Below are 17,078 nucleotides of genomic sequence, written 5' to 3'. Positions count from 1 at the left end.
CTTATTTGTTATCATTTGTTTTGGAAAGGTAGAGAAAGAGAGACAAGAGAGACAGACATTGAATCAAAGAAAATGTAGCCACAATATAATTACTATTTATAATTCCCTGTCTCCTAGAAAGTCAGCATTGTGATGAAGCTAAAGATGTTACTTTATGTTTATATATACAATGAGAATTTTTTCTTGCTGTTTATGACAGCTGTGAGAACATTTTATTGGAATTTTCTCTTTCTTTAGCAAATATATGCTCAAACTTTTAGTTGTTTTGTTTGCTTTATTGGTTACTGACCTATCACTTCTAATTTTTCATGTAAAAGGCTAATCTGTGGAGTTTTTCTTCATAGTTGTTGGAAGATTTTATAAGAGTGGATAGAGTAAGTTGGTCTTCCTCATAAAATACATAAACATTTTAGCAGTGCTAGATTACCTTCTTGAATTTAACTTATATTTCTTGGGTGATCATTCTATGTTGAAAATAGGGGAAACATAATAGTTATCCATGTTTTGTGCCTAGAAATAATTTTTGGTAAGTAGACATGCCTGTTTATTTAACCAGTCTGAGGATGGTGTTAGGCTAGTATCTATCTATCTATCTATCTATGAATAAAATCAATAATAAATTTAAATTAAGTTCCTATATCAACATGTTGTGATAAATAAAATATTTTAGACCAAAGAAAAAAAATCTGATTTTCTGAACATTACCATTCTGTGAAACTATAGATTGAAGCTGGGTCTCCACTAGGTAACATAGTTAACACATATTTGTGAAATCAGTGATACATAACCAGAATGCAAACCAGTTGAATATAAGCCCCTTAATGGTGGGGAATTTGTCCTGTTCACTTCTATTTTCCCAGTGACTAATAGCCATACAATACATATATATTGAATATAAACAAAAGAAAATATAGTTAAATGAATAGACTAAGGAATTATAATGTTAAAATTATGCTTGATGTTATATAGTGTTGCTTAAGAAATTTTTACCTAATTAGAATAAATTTAAGAACTGCAGTAAGTGTCAATGGACTGACATATGTACCATACATCTATGTCATTTCTTTCTAAGTAAAATGGTTACATATGACTGGCAGCATATTGTTACTTGGCTTTGCTGACAGTTGCACATTTTGCTTCACATTGTATACATTTTTGTATTCAACTAGACATGCTTATTTATAGAAAATTTGGATTTATTTTGTAGTGTAAATTATAACATATAATTCTTGTAAAATTATTTTTTTCTAAAAAAATGTTTTCCTTCATGCAATGTGAGGGGAACATGTGGCATTCATAGAGATATAAACTTTAGAATTTTATTTATTATAGGCAAAGTTTGCCTTTGTATCCATTTGGTATCACCAAATTGTAAGTTACATGCTTTGAGTACTTTAACCAGTGCTTAGTTAATTTTATGTGAGGTTTAGGAGGTAATATAGGGAGTATGAAATGACATTCTGTTGTTGAAACAAATGTCTTTTTTTTCTTTTTCTCACTGGCAATTTAGATTAAAATTTGAGCAAGTAAATAGGATCATGATTTGCTTTAAGTATCTCTATTTATTCCGCTGTAACAAAAATACTTCATTTTAGTGCTCACTGTTAGGTATCTATTCCAAGTACTTATTTACTGCAATTTCTCTAAGAAAAATGTAGCTTGAAGTGGATTCTCAGCTTTACCATATGTTTGATATAGTTCTTCATGAAGATAGAAACATACAAGAAATCTGAGCAAGTTCTTCCTGACCTATACAATACCTGCATCCTAATAGGTCATGTTTCAGCTCCTATATTTTTGATAAATAGCCTGGCTCTTTTAAAAAGCTCTGTCCGTGGTGCTGAAACCTCTTAGGATGTATGAGCATGTCTTACTGATAAATTCTAATGTCAGCCTCTCTGTGATAGTGATTCATCAGGTTGTAAAGTTTGTGTTTGGGAAACACATTTAATTAACAAGTTTCATATTTTGGTTGTGTTAAAATTAACACAGTTGTCCTTTCGTTTTAAAGAGTTCATAACAATTACTTTCCAACATTGTCAAAAACAGCTAATACTTAATTAGAAACTGTTAGTGCTATCACAAAAGCAAATGTCTAGTATTAACAAATAAACTGATATGATTTCAGTGGTAGAAATGTTTACAGGCCAGTGACATGTTGATGATATGCAGAAAGCTATGGTAAGAGAACTTAAACACTAGATTATGAACAGATTAAGTAGCAGTTAACATGGAAGACTTGTAGCTTTGTAGAGATAAGCAATTTGCCTATAAAAAGTAAGGCTTATTACCTTCTGTAAATTTTTTTTTAGTGTTTCAAGATGTTTTCTTTGTACACAAATACATTGGTTTTGTAGGACTATGGGTTTTTGTTTGTAAATATGACTAAAGCCCTAAAAATCTTGGTTGTTTTTTCCAGGTAAAATTCTTGTATTTTCTGTATAAGACTCTAAAATAATTAGTAATGTTATTAGCACTTCAATTCAGTGATTCTCAATTTTTCTAAGCTGTGTTATTTAGGTGCCTTACAGTCATGGAAAACTGCACTTAATTTTTTTCTTTTACTCTAAGTCTCAGAAGCTTTTCATGAGCAAAACTGTCCTCTTAAATTTCTATTGAACTCTGGAGCTTCTTCCACTATGAATTCAGTATATCTTAAAATAAAATTTAAAAATTCTAGTTTACTAAAATTCTAAAATCCATTGTTATCCTGGGGAAAAGAACCATCCACTTTGATCATAACTGTCTTTAAGTCAGTACCAACTAGGTTAGTTGCTATACAAGTATATAAACCTCCTTCTTTGGGGGTCATGTAGAACATGTTTCCTTGCTGTATTTGCAACATAGAAGATTATTAGATTATTTGCTTGTTATTGCAGTGAAGCTCATTAAGTGTTTACAATCACAGCAAGATTTGAAAATTACACCTAGATCATAAGTCCTACGGAAATTTGGCGATATTTTCTGCAAAACAAGCAGCCTAATGTTGAGCCACTACCAATTATTAAAATAAGACTTTCATTTCCTTAGATATTGGGTTTACATTATATGAACTTAATAATTAAATCCACTCCAAAAGCTGCTTGTTAAGAAAAGAAAATCTATAAGTGAATACATAATTTCCAAGAGGATTTGTTTCTGTCAATAAAGTGTTAAGTACAATGTTATTATTGCCTTTCAATATTGATAAAGTGCCTTCTAAAATCCATTTTTGTGCATTATAAAAATGTAGTTACATCACCCAGTAAAAGTGTCTTACTCTTAGCATTCCAAATTTCATTATAGAAAAACACTTTTTGAAAACATTGTCATTTAAATGATATCTGGTCAAATGATATTTCCCAGAAATTATTCTTTATTTAGAAACAAAAACAAGACAAAAACAATTGATTTTAATCCAAAATGTATTTTTCCTTATAAAAGAGGTCCACATATTCACTGTGTCTACTCTACAGAATTTGTCCATTTTATTACACCACGTGTCAATTCAAGTTTATCTGGTCAATGCAAAAACTCGTGGCTAACATGTGTAATACAACACAGGAGGAGGTATTGCTCAGTTCAGCTACTCTTATATATTTAAAAAAAATACAGAAATGTTTTTGTCCACTTTAACTGTAGTCCAGACATAAAAGTTACATGAAAGTTCTAGAAAATGGAATTGTTTTATTTGGTTGCCACAGTACCCTTCGAAGCCAGTTAATTAAAATGCTGAACTTGTACATATGTCCATTGGTCAGGAGCAGCATTGGTGAAGCTTAAACTTCCTTCTACAAAGTAATATTTCTCTGCCTTTTTTTTTTTAAAGTACAACCACAGTTTTGAGTTTTCTTTGAAGTAGATTTAGTTAGTTGTTTTTAGGACATGTTTGTTGGCACACCTATAACAGTTGCTTTTACTTCCAATGCTGTACCTTTTTCTTTGCCTGCTTCCCAGAGGTTGATCAGAGGAGGATAAAGCTCACTGAATGCAAAGGTTGGTTTCTGTAAGTAATTTCTCACATAGTTATGTCCACCATCACAGTTCATTTCTTGAGAGAGGCAGCTGAAAAGACATATCATACCAATAATCCCCAGAAAACCTCCAAGGTAGACCATAAATGTTGTGGTGTTACTCTTATCATACTCTTTTGGATCAGGGTGCAAACCTTTTGTGGTGACGTTTACACATTGTTTTCTGCTTTTTTGATAGATGGTGGGGATATCAATACAAATCTTATACTCAGTTGATGGGTTCAGATGAGTAAGATTATATACCTTGACATCAGATGGTATTCGAGCACTTTGGGCAGCATGGGAATTTTGAGTCTTGACAAAGGCTGTCCACTTAACACTGGATTTAAGAATTTTAGAACTTGCTTTCCAAGACACCAGAACTGAGTTGGCCTGAACATCTTTTATTTTAATATTCAAGGATCCATTGTTATCCTGGGGAAAAGAGCCATCCACTTTGATCATAATAGACTTCAAGTCAGCACCAACCAGGTTAGTTGCTATACAGGTATATAAACCCCCTTCTGTTGGGGTGATGCCACTTATATCTAGTGTGCCTTCAGAGTGGACATAGAACTTGTCTGTCAGAGTATTAGGCAAGAGTTTTTTACCAGAAGGTATGATCCAGGAGATTTCAGGCTGTGGCTCTGCAGTAGCTCTGCAGTGTAAGGAAACATAGCTCCCAGTTTCTAAATCCAGATTAGAAGGAAAACTCTCGGGAGCTATAAGAGGGAGACAAATTTCCATCATTTCCCTGAAATGCACCTGCCGAACATTCTGGCCTTGGAATTCAGGTGGGTCCACGCAAAACAGTGAATCTGGCTCCATAAATCGAATGTTGGTTTTGTTCATATTAATCCAACGGATGACACAATCACACCTGATGGGATTGCTGTGTATGCTGATTTCCTTGAGGTTTGGCAGAGACTCAATGGTACTGCGGTACAGGGCACTAAGGGCATTGCTGTTAAGCATGAGTGATTCCAGCTTGGGTAGTCTGAAAAATGCATTTGGGTGAATGTAAGACAACCTGGGGTTGTTAGTAGCTTCTATTTTTCTTAAATCTGGCAAATTATCCACAGCAAGACTGTCGATGGAAATCAGCTCAGGCATATTGTTTATCCCCAATTCTTTTAAATGTAGCATATTGCTAAAATCACCCCTCCGTATTCTATTAATGGGATTTTTATTTAGATCCAAAAATTTGAGGTTTACCACTTTTTGAAGAGCAACATGGGGCACTTTAATAAGCCTGTTGTCATAAAAAGAGATGCTTTCTAAGTTTTCAAGTCCAGCTAAGGCATTATCTGGTATTTCCGTGAGGTTTATACCAGCTATAACCAGGCTTCGAAGATTGATAAGAGGCTTAAAGTTCATGTCTTTGATTCTGATGATTGGATTTTCCCCAATCATCAGAATCTCCAGATTGGGAAGAGCCTCAAACCACTTACTGTTGATCATCTGCAATCTATTTGAATTGAGATGAAGTCGAAGAAGATTATGTAGGCCAATAAAGGCTCTGGGTGAAATTGTAGAAAGCAAGTTGTGATTAATATAGAGTTCTTGTAAGTTACTAAGTCCAGACAGACATTTTTCAGGCAGCTCTGTAAGTTTGTTTTCCTCCAGGTACACAGAAAGAAGCTGAGGCATCTTTTTTACATTAATATTGGTAACTGAAGATAAATTGTTTTGAGATAAGTCCAGGCCAGTAAGATTTACTGGAAAGTCTATGGAGTATTCAATTTTGGCAATATTGTTAGTCTGTAGGAGCAGAATCTGTGTGTCAGCAGGCAATCTGGCTGGGAAATTTGAAAGACCTAAATCATTACAATCCACTGTAGATGCTTCCATATAAATGGATCTAGGTGTAAACCAGGGCCGGATTTCACATGTACATAATTGTGGGCAATCTGCTTTTTTATCTACAGCTTGTACTAGTGTAGTGATAGCTAGGCCAAGTAGCACATGAATTTGGAGTGGCAGGTCCTTCATCTTAGCTTTCTTCTTCAGAGATTTAATGGGTCCTTAAGGATTCCACGGTCACTGCTAGTAAGATCAGTAAGAGCTGATAGATAAGGAAAATAGTTGCTTTTGTCAAATGATGAATGCCATAGAACTGCAAAGATTTTCTTCATGGAGATAAGTGCCAGTGCCACAATTGCATTGTCCAGAAATGTCATGCATGTTGAAGAAAAGGTTCCTATCTCCTTTATGATAGAATATTGATATACTTTTTGAAGATGGAGTATGTATAGATGGTCACAGGAAATTAAGCAATTCATTTATTTAACGGTGTAATATTCACATCCCATGCTTGTTCAGTACTTGCAGGAATAGCAGCATGATGCTAACTATAATAAAATAAAATATAAAAGAAAAAAGAGAAAAATAATTAGTCCAAAGGGAAAAACCCACAATATCCATTAACTAATTTTGATTATCTTATATATAATATTCTTAGTTTACAGTTAATTCAGTATGTTTTGATGACTTTATCCTTGTTATGACTGTCCTTAATAGTTATTGGCCCAGACATTGGATAGGCTGGATTTTTTTTTTTTTTGGAGTATAGTTGATTTACAATGTTGTATTAGTTTCAGGTGTGTACATCAAAGTGAATCAGTTATACATATACATATATACACTCTTTTTTAGATTCTTTTCCCATATAGGCCATTACAGAGTATTGAGTAGACTAGCCTGTTTTATATAGTAGGTCTTTATTAGTTATCTATTTTATATATAGTATATGTCAATCCCAGTCTCCCAACTTATCCCTCCCCTCCTTTCCCCTCTGGTAACCATAAGTTTGTTTTCTACATCTGTGACTCTATTTCTGTTTTGTAAATAAGTTCATTTGCACCATTTTTTTAGATCCACATATAAGCAATATACTTGTCTTTCTCTGTCTCACTTACTTTACTCAGTATGACAATCTCTAGGTCCATCCATATTGCTGCAAATGGCATTATTTCATTCTTTTTTATCGCTGCGAAAGTGGATCTTTAGAAGACTGAAGTTGCATTAAATGTAAAAATTGTGCTGCCAGAATTTTTCTTTGTTTTCAAATAGTTGCTTGTTTATAGCCTGTAATTTTATTTATTATTTGTCGTTCTCTTTGACAATTAGTTATAGGGGAAAAAAAAGAAAACCTTTCAGTGATGGCTTTTTTATTTTCTCTTAGAGAGGCAAAATTAAAAGTTTATAAATAAATAATACTGTTCAGTTACAATCAAATGAGTTAGGCTGTGGTTCCTCAGGTTCCCAGGAGATGACATTTAGAAACAAAATTATAAAATGAACTAGAAATTATGGAATTTTGCTGAATTTTTCATTTTAATTCATATTTATCTCCATAGTCTCCTTTGTATAAAGTGACTTGAATTTTGCAGCATTTGGAAAAGGTAGTCTAACTTGCTGTAGATGTACCTGTATATTGTCATACTTAACTGAAATTCAGATTAATGTTAGACTGTTTTATTTTTCCCTGAAAATAACTTACATTCCATTAGTTACTAACAATGAAAAAGTAACTGATTACATCGCTAATACAGACACTTAGATGTACCTTCTTTTAAATGGTTACTGACGTCTTTATCATAACAATAAGCAATCTGAAACCAAGTTGCAATTTTGATATGTGCTGTATTGTAAAATACCACATTACTTTTACATGTACACTCCATCCGTTGGACTGCCGGTGAGCTCTCCCCGCAGGTGTGCAGGACAGCTGGAGCACGGCTGGACTGTTCATTCTGAGACTTCTTGCCTACCAGCAGTAATGGTCTGCTGAATAATCAGTCTGTGAATACTGTTCTTTTCTTTCATCTCTGCCCAATATTGAAATTCATAATGGCATTGTTGAGTGACTCTAAGGTAGGTACTTCAGTGACAGAGATCAATGTATTTGGAGATATGGTCTCTACAGAGAGATAAAACACTTTCTTTTTAATTTAAAACATTCTTTGGTTTTCAAAATTGTTGGAATATTTATAGTTCAAAGTCACACCTAATTCTCCTCTTATCCTTTAAGAGATGTGATAAAACTGGATCATGAAGTTCAGATAACTCCTAAGTTATCTTGAATTAAGTGTCTTTGCTTTTTTTGTTTGTTTTGTTTTGTTACTTCACCTATTCGCTGATCAAAATTCCTTTCTTAAATACTGTTCACCTATTACTCTTAATCTGTTTTAAGTAAGCTCTAAGCCCCTTGAGGAAAGAATTTAATATAACTGCTTCTTCCCTGAAGATGTTTTATAAATCCTTAACCCTCCACGATCTGGGGTCCCTCCTCTTTTTCTCTGTGTTTCTTGTCATTTTCTGCCATTCTGCATGCAGCCTTCTCTCTGCCAGTAGAACTGTGGGTGCCTCACCCTTTTCTCTCTGCCTGGATTGCCTGTTTCTTTGTTTTACATTAATTATTGCTGTTTTATCAACCCTCAGTTCAAGCATCACCTCTTTGTGAATCCTTCCATATAACCCCTCCCCCCAGTTGCACTTTAGCTGCCCTCTGAGGTCGTTCAGTGGCCCCAGCACACACCTCTGTCAGAATATTTAGTTGGTTCTCTGCTCCACCAGACACTCACTTCCTTGAGAGCCTGAGGAGGCCTGCCAGCTCCTGGGCATGGTAATTAGAACATAGTAGATGCTCAAGAAATGTTTTCAGTGAACTGATAAATGAGTTATATTACTTAATAAATGTACATATTCATGTTTGCTACATACAATTTAAGCAGTTCGGTTTGTTTGATTTCCTAATTTTAGTATTCAACTGGTTTAACTTGGGTAAATCTATTAGTTACACAGAATGTGTGTTACCTTTATTACTAAAATCCAAAGATTAAATTTGAGTGTAATACAAAGGAACTAGACTTTAAAGTCAATCTAATATTATATCTTAGTTTATTCCTCAATTTATCCAGTCAACATTTAATGAACACCTTTTTTGTGCCAGTTATTGGGTTAATAGTTGGAGGATAAAAAGATGACTTAAATATGGTCTCTTCCCTTCATAAGTTTTCAGTCTTTCTGGGGAGACACAGGTAAACAGATGGTTACAATTCAGTGTCAGAGATGAAATGGGAGCACATAGGAGAGGCATCTGGATAAAACTTAAAATAGAAGTCTATTGCCTCTTTATTCTCAAAATGAAGAGAAAAACCTAGGTACAAAGTATAAATTTCTGCATGTTGCCATAAATCACTCAGTTGAGAACTGAGCAATCATAACTTCTGCCAAATAACCAGTTATATCCACTTTCTCTGGCAGAGCAAAAAGACTCCTATATATTCTCCTTTATGTTAACTAGAAGATTAGAAATGTTCAAGGTGAAACATTCTTTCTGGGGGGATGTTAACCTAATAATACCACTTTTTGTTTTAAAATTTTTGTATTTTCTTAAATTAGAAACTCTATTCTGACCTCGTTTCATCATTTTGGCATAGCCATATGCCAGAAACAACCCTATCTGAACTATATTTATTCTGCAAGCTTTTGAAAATAAGGAGAGTTCTTAAAGTGGTGAACAAATTCAAATTTTATTTCTCCAGGTCTGTAGGAAGAAATTGTCAGTATGGGAAGTACAACAGAGGATATGTAAATTTTGCCTTTATTGTAATATTGATTTTTTTCTCATGTATTTGAAAATTATTATGATACTTTCACTATTGGATTATTTGGCATGGATTGTTTGCAGGATAGTAAGGCAGTAATAATATCTTATATCTTAGAGCTTTGTGGTTTTCCAAGCCCTTTGTTATTCATTATTTTATGTTAATAGTGGCCTTGAAACAGATTGGAGAGGGATTTTAACCACTATTTATTTATTTGTAAGGGTATTGACACCTATCTGCCTGAAATCACACAGCTAATAATTGATGAGGTGGGATTAGAACCCAGGTTTTATCCTTAGGCTTGCATACATATATAGAGATGCTATGAAATTATTTTAACAGAAGGTAATGTAGTGATGTTTTTCTTAGGAAGGGCTGGCATTGCCTTTGACTTCAGCTTTTCAAATTTAGAAAATTAATTTTATCAACCTACTAATAGTCACTAGGGTGTGATTCACACTAACCAAACTCACAAGGGACAAAACCCAAATGCCAATACATTACAATGAGAAATATGACTGTCAAGAGAGTACAAATACTTGAATCTGCTGGTCAGTGCTTTTGCTCCGTTTAAAAAATCTACTTGGAAATACAAATTATGAATCTGCAATTTGTTTGTAATTATAGAGTCAGGTTCAGGGAAGTTAGGTTAGACTTCTTAATTATCATCATCATCAGAAATGATAGCCTGACATACCTGCTTTAGTAAAGAGTATATCGTCGCCAGAAACTGGACCTCTTGAGTCTCATGGCCCTTAGCATGACCTCAACCCCCAAACATCTATGCTGGGAAACTTCCTGGATTCATTCTTGGTCACCTCTCATCTGTGTCATGATAATCATTTGTTTACACTTCTTTTTTCCCTTACTGGCCATAAAATTATTAGACAGTAGATTATTACTAGACATTAGATTATTAGACTATTTCCTTACTAGATATAAGATTATTAGATTATTATTTTCTTACTAGATTATGAGATTATTATTATTAGGAACTGTGTTCAGCTTACTTTTGATTATATTAGTACATTTGATCGGTTGATTAGTACCTAGGCCAGTATATAGGTCATTAAACAAATGTTTGCTGCATGCTAACTCACAATTGTGTCTTTCTATAATTCATGTTGGATGATAGAATATGGAATAATGATTAAAATGACTGTTTCCCTTCTTAAGTAACTTAAAATTAACAACATAGAAAAAAAATAAAGAGAAAAAGATATGCTCCCAGATTTTTACAGAATATTTTTCTTATTGTTTGGTGGTTAGAGAGTAGATATAGGGGACTTCCCTGGTGGCTCAGTGGTTAAGAATCCGCCTGCCAATGCAGGGGACACAGGTTCGAGCCCTGGTTTGGGAAGATCCCACATGATGCGAAGTCACTAAGCCCATGCGCCACACCTACTGAGCCTGCACTCTAGTGACTGCGAGCCACAGCTACTGAAGCCCACGTGCCTGGAGCCCGTGCTCCACAAGAGAAGCCACTGCAATGAGAAGCCTGTGCACCACAACAAAGAGTAACCCCTGCTTGCCTCAACTAGGGAAAGCCCGTGTGCAGCAACGAAGACCCAATGCAGCCAAAAATAAATAAATAAATAAAATAAAAATTTATTTAAAAAAAAGAAAGTAGAAGTAACACAGTTATACTGCCACTTTTCCACTGGCAAAACAGAAAGTGGTTCACTTTACCAGCACCAGTTTAAAAACATAGCTGTTCTTTAGGTACACTTTAGCTTTATCAGTGAGAAAATGGTTTCTGCTGGTGGCTATTTTGAGATTTGGGCTAGGTAACAGTGATAATGGTCATGTTGATTTTAGAAGGAGATATTGTCGTTTGTTTTTTTATGTGCATTGGTGTAAAATTTTTTTTAAAATAAACTATGTCATTAAAAAATAGATGGACCAGCCACTTTTTGAGAATTTTAATGCATGTGCCCTAAACCCTCTCACTTCTATCCTCCCTCATCTTTCCCTCTTCTACTTTTACTTTTTGAATATAATGAAAAAAATAAACTCTCTGAAAAATGTTTTCAAACTTAGAAAATTTGTATTGTGTAATTATTGATATACTTACATAATTTCCCATACTCCATCAATTTGCTGGGATTATTTTTTCTTCTAAAGAGTAGGAAAACTATACTTCAAAAAGTCAATATTTCAACTTAGGTTTTGAAGGTTTTAGGCCTGTTGCCTGGGTAGATGATCTGGAGCCTAGCATTGGGACTGGGACATAATAAGTCTTCAAATAAATATTATATTATGGATGGATGCGTAATAAGTCTTCAAATAAATATTATATTATGGATGGATGGGTGGATGGATGGATGTAAAGTAGATAACATGTAGATAAAATATTTTGCTTCTCTTCTTTAAAATAAGTTAAGCCATATGCAAGTAAATCTTAATAGTGGATGAATTTTCATTAAATGATTTCTTGTTGTTAGGGTACACATTCATATATATAGTCATATGTAGGAGCTAAGGACCAACTCATAACTAACTATTGCTCTTTTCAGTTGTTTTTTCATCTAGAACTATTTTATAAGGTTATTTTTGTACCTTCTTTTATTTTTATTTATTTATTTTTAAATTTTTATTTATTTATTTATTTTTGGCTGCATTGGGTCTTCGTTGCCATGCGTGGGCTTTCTCTAGTTGCCTTGAGTGGGGCTACTCTTCGTTATGGCATGCAGGCTTCTCATTGTGATGGCTTCTCTTGTTGCAGAGCACGGGATATAGGCGTGTGGGCTTCAGTAGTTGTGGCATGCGGGCTCAGTAGCTGTGGCTCATGGGCTCTAGAGCACAGGCTCAGTGGCTGTGGCGCATGAGCTTAGTTGCTCCATGGCATGTGGGATCTTCCCATACCAGGGCTCGAACCCGTGTCCCCTGCCTTGACAGGCAGATTCTTAACCACTGCACTACCAGGGAAGTCCCCCTTCTTTTAGTTTTAAAGGCAACAGAATCATATATTAAAGCAAAATAAGTTATAATTGAATATTATACAAGTTCAAAAGACAACGTTAATGAAATGTCACCAGGAATGAAAACTGACATATCAACGAAATGTATTATATAAAGGCTCTTTTAAATGACTTGCATGAATGACTCATACAGTCCAAAATCAACCCTTATATAGAGCTTATCATCTATCTAGTTTTTCATTTATTCTTCCATTTGATCTGTCAATAAATATTTGCTGAGGGCCTACTGCATCAGTCACTGTGCTTGCATTTCTAATCTTTACATTTTATAAGATTTTTAAGAATTGAAAGATTAAAAGTGATTTTTCTTTGACAGAATAATTGGCAGTGAACTTAAGGCCCTTTTTCTGGGGGTGTGGGTGGTAAATTCAAATTTTTTTTTTTAATTTAGAAAGCATTTTAATATGTGGAATTTTCCGAATACATATGTCCTTTTGTGCTTTCTGAATTTTTCTCATGGTGTCTTTAATTTTTTTGTTGGCTTCCCCACATAGATTTTGCCTAAGGGAGAGTCAAAGATCTAAAGTGTTTTCTGTGTTTTAAATTAAACAAGTAATATATGTATAATTAGACTCTGACCAGCAGCATGAAACCTCCCAGTTTAGGCCATTAAAAGAAAACAATTTTAAGAATTCTTATATCTTATATTTTTTTAATACCTGTGGACACTCGTAACTTTAGATTTCTTTAAATAAAAATAGACATTATTTTTAGATATAATTATGTATGCAACTTTTGAGAGCAAAAGCTACTTTTTTCTTGGTAAAAAGATCTTAATTCTTTAGCTTATTCTGTTTTTCTACAGTTATGAAACATTGACCAGATACCTCCTTTTTGGCAGGCACTGTTGTAGCTACTGCAAAGTCAACAATAAATAAGGTGAGCTATCTGCTCACCAAGTTCTGAGTTACTGAAGGAGAAAATAGCAGAGGATGATGCACAGTAGAGTTGACTTGTTGTAATAGTAGTATGTGTACTACTCTATGGATGCACAAAGGAAGAGGCTTAGTTCTATCCATCCAGTGGAAGTAACCTGAATGTTCTGTGTTCTTTTATGATGCTTATAAAAAATCAACTGAAGTAGTGGGGAAACACATGGGTAAGAAAATGTAAAATCCAGTACCTTTCAGGTGAATTTTTACAATCCTAAAGCTTAAGAACAAAGTGTGGCTCCTTCCCCATACCTCATTATGTGTATTATATAGACTACAGAGTCTGAAGAAGAGAAACATTTGGATGCCTAAGATAAAAAATTGTTCAAGATAGGAGGTTGCTATGGCTACATTAAAGCCCAGTTTTTCCTTTTCTCTATAGCAAATTGCTAGCTAAGTTCATTTGTATAAAGTACTTAAATTCTATTCTCCCATTATCTGACTTTATATTCCTTTGTTGTAAGACTCAGTCTTTCTTCAATTCTAATTGAAGGTTCCATATCCCAAAGGTATTGTTACATTATTCTAAATGCATCCCTATGAAAGGCTATTCTTTTTTCCTTGAGAAATACTTATTTTCCAGTTTTTCAGAATTAACTGTCTAAATATCTAAGTCAACTTTCAGGGAGTGGATAATGATGACTATAGTAGTTTAATGGATACTATCTTAAAATATTTATCTGTTAATAAAAAATTGATATAGGGGAAGAAAATTTGCTTTGCATTATGAAATATGGATCAGGTTTACTAGGCGATTGTGTGATTGTAGACAGGACATTTTACTTTCCTGTGCCTCAAGTCATTGATCATTAAAATTTAGAAATTGGTTATATGATAGTTAAGGTTTCTTCATATTCTAAACTGACACTACTCTGAACATGAAACATATTTTAAAAGATGTCCAAAAAATAGCTGTGGGTAAGCTTACTTATTCAGTTTTAACCTTTGTATTTAATTGATCACTAATTTATGTTTAGTGCTGTAACCCTATGTCATAGACACATTAGGATCACTGAATTTTAGTCATTATGGGGCTTTTAAATGCTATCAGATTAATTACCTGCCATTATTCCTATTTCATTTTACGTTTACATCTAGCTGGTAGTAAATGAGGAAGAGAGTTACTTTAGTCATCATATTGAGGCACACTCCACTGGTTAAGTATATTGCCTGGATTATGTCCCTTGATGGAATAACTGAGGCAAAAATGAGTTGCCAGTAAGTATTAATATTGACATATGAACAATATATTCAATATGATATTTTTGCTAATTTGAAAGATATGGATTTTTAATAATATCAAGTTCCAGCCACCTGAGTAAATTTAGTATCATATAAAATTAGCATATTTTTGATGCCATAAAATTTTTTATCTGGAAATGGGCATACAGATCTGTTGATTCTCAACCTCATCTCAAATGTGAAAACCTTTGTTCAAATAAAGTCTCACCTAGATTCAGAAGAAGTCAAACATAGAAAGGAAGATCTATTCTGGTTAGCATGGGACGTGGGATGGTGGAGGAGAGTGTGGTTCTGGAAAGATTTAGATGGTACCCAGCTTAGCCTTTCTGCCCATAACATCTGATCCTGAAGAGGCTCCAAAGACCTCAGTTTTCTGAACCATCCATTTATTCCCATCCTCTCTTAGAAATGAGGTAAAGGAGGCTCTCAGAGTGAAATGACTCGTACAAAGTGGTTCATTCTAAAACGGTGTTGAAAATTTGGAGAGAGTTTAGGCATTCTTTCTAACACAAATTCCCCCACTGTCATCTCAGTCTATAGACCTGCCACAGTGAGGTCTCTTTCCCTTGACCTTGACTGAATCCTAATTGGTCTTTCTCCTTTCAAGTGAAAAAACCCTAAGTGTGTTATGATAGCACTCAGCTTCCATGGTAAGTATTTGCCAAGTAAGGGATGGGGCAAGGAAGAAGGAAGTGCTCTGGAGGAGGGTGGGTATGATAAGAGCAGTTAGTAACAATACATCAATGGCAAGCATGTCCCATGTACCACTGGTCTCATGCCTCATGTAAATTCTCACAGGTACTCTTCATGTCATCTCTTTTTGTAGACGCTAATATCGTCCTTAATTTTCACATGAGGCCAAAGAGGTTAAATGACTTGCCAGTTTATACCCCCTCAGATTCAAATCCCTTTATTTTGCCTCTGAACCACTGTTAAATTAATTAAACAAGGAGGCCATTAACTGATAGGACTCTAATTCTATGGTGACCTATGTAAGGAAACCAAAATCTCAGCCTGTAAATGCCTCAAGGTTACAAAATCAAAATGCTAAGGACAAGCAGGCAAATAGCTTACTAGACTTTAAGCTATAGCCAATCAATAACTCCATTTTTTTGCTTCCACATTTTTTCTCTCAAAGCCTCTCTCTGAGCTCCTGCCAATGGAGCCTCCTAACCACTTCCAGTTTGGCTCTACCCTATTCGAATCGATTTTTGCTCAAACTCTTAAAATCTTAATAATCCTCAGTTTATCTTTCACTACCACTAAGCTCTACTTCCTCTCAAATGTTTATTAACATAGTACCACTCATCTTAGTAACTATTCAGAAATGTATTTCCTATAACTGGATGAGTACACTGGCTTTTGTTGTTTGTTTCTCCTTCTCTGATAGAAAAGTTTTACTCAGATGAAATTTAGAAGGCAGTTGAGTGTTGCAGAAGGGAGCTAGAATAAGAAAAACTTTTTTCTAGGCCTAGTTTTGCTGTGTGATTCAGATAAATCATATTGCTCTCTGAATCTTAGTTTCCCACAAAATGTGGGGTTTGGACAAAATTTTCACTCTTATTTCCAAATTGATTGTTAATGTTCTGGGAAATCCCATAAAGATTTTTTATAGAGTTACCATTATACAGAAATCTCTTTTAGAGCAAAATTATTTTTGTTATTGTACAGAATTTATGCGCTAAAATGTATGTTGTTACCCATATATTTAGTGGATACTGTTTTTAAGGATGATTTCCTTAGATTCTGATATTTTGAGAATCTCAAATCAGATATTTTGAGATTCTCAAACTGGATAACATGCTCTTTTGTCATTATGATAGGAATAGCTGTAGCTAAAAAGAAAAAAAAAAGAGAGGAGATTTGATATTATTTTGTGTCCTTGTCACATTCCGGACATTCTATTTGAACAGAGAATATTAGTGCAGATCTTAAACAAGTCATGTACTATTTTCATCCCTCATGAAACTAGGCTCAGCTGACTCCCTTAGATTAAAATGTAGGCCTTGCAATGAATTTCTTTTAGAGAAACCAGGAGTAACTTAAACAGCACAATTCTTTTTTTCCTCCCGATTCTTAAAATACGCTTTGGGCAGATTGTGAGGTAGTCTTTAGATTTTTTATCTTTTTTCTTCTGCTGTTTTCAAAATTTGGGGCTTGTGCTATGTGGGGAGATCCATAGGGATAAAATAAAAAAGGATCAAGATAGTTTTCTTTAAAAAATAATGCTAAACATGGCACCCCAAAACAGCAGATTTGTGGCAGCTAGTTATAGCATAGCTACGATCAGAAAGGATAATTCGCAGTGCAGAAATTCCT

General features: G+C 34.3%; 2 protein-coding genes across 2 annotated transcripts in view; one reads left to right on the top strand and one right to left on the bottom strand.

Moving 5' to 3' along the window:
• The window catches only part of IMMP2L (inner mitochondrial membrane peptidase subunit 2), an 889,815-nt gene that overhangs the window by 427,216 nt on the left and 445,521 nt on the right, over nucleotides 1-17,078 (top strand). The window lies entirely within an intron of this gene.
• LRRN3 (leucine rich repeat neuronal 3) overlaps nucleotides 3,362-17,078 on the bottom strand; it is a 38,103-nt gene continuing 24,386 nt past the window's right edge. The window contains exon 2 of the mRNA XM_082631604.1: nucleotides 3,362-6,343. Within this exon, the coding sequence (XP_082487730.1) occupies nucleotides 3,858-5,984 (2,127 nt within the window). The 5' untranslated portion in view covers nucleotides 5,985-6,343 and the 3' untranslated portion in view covers nucleotides 3,362-3,857. The remainder of the gene's footprint in view (nucleotides 6,344-17,078) is intronic.

This window comes from Mesoplodon mirus (genome assembly GCF_964341445.2).
Source record: "Mesoplodon mirus genome assembly, chromosome: 9".
Classification (NCBI taxonomy): domain Eukaryota; kingdom Metazoa; phylum Chordata; class Mammalia; order Artiodactyla; family Ziphiidae; genus Mesoplodon; species Mesoplodon mirus.
The sequence above is the reverse complement of the archived record's forward strand: the minus strand, read 5'-3'. Positions and strand labels throughout refer to the sequence as shown.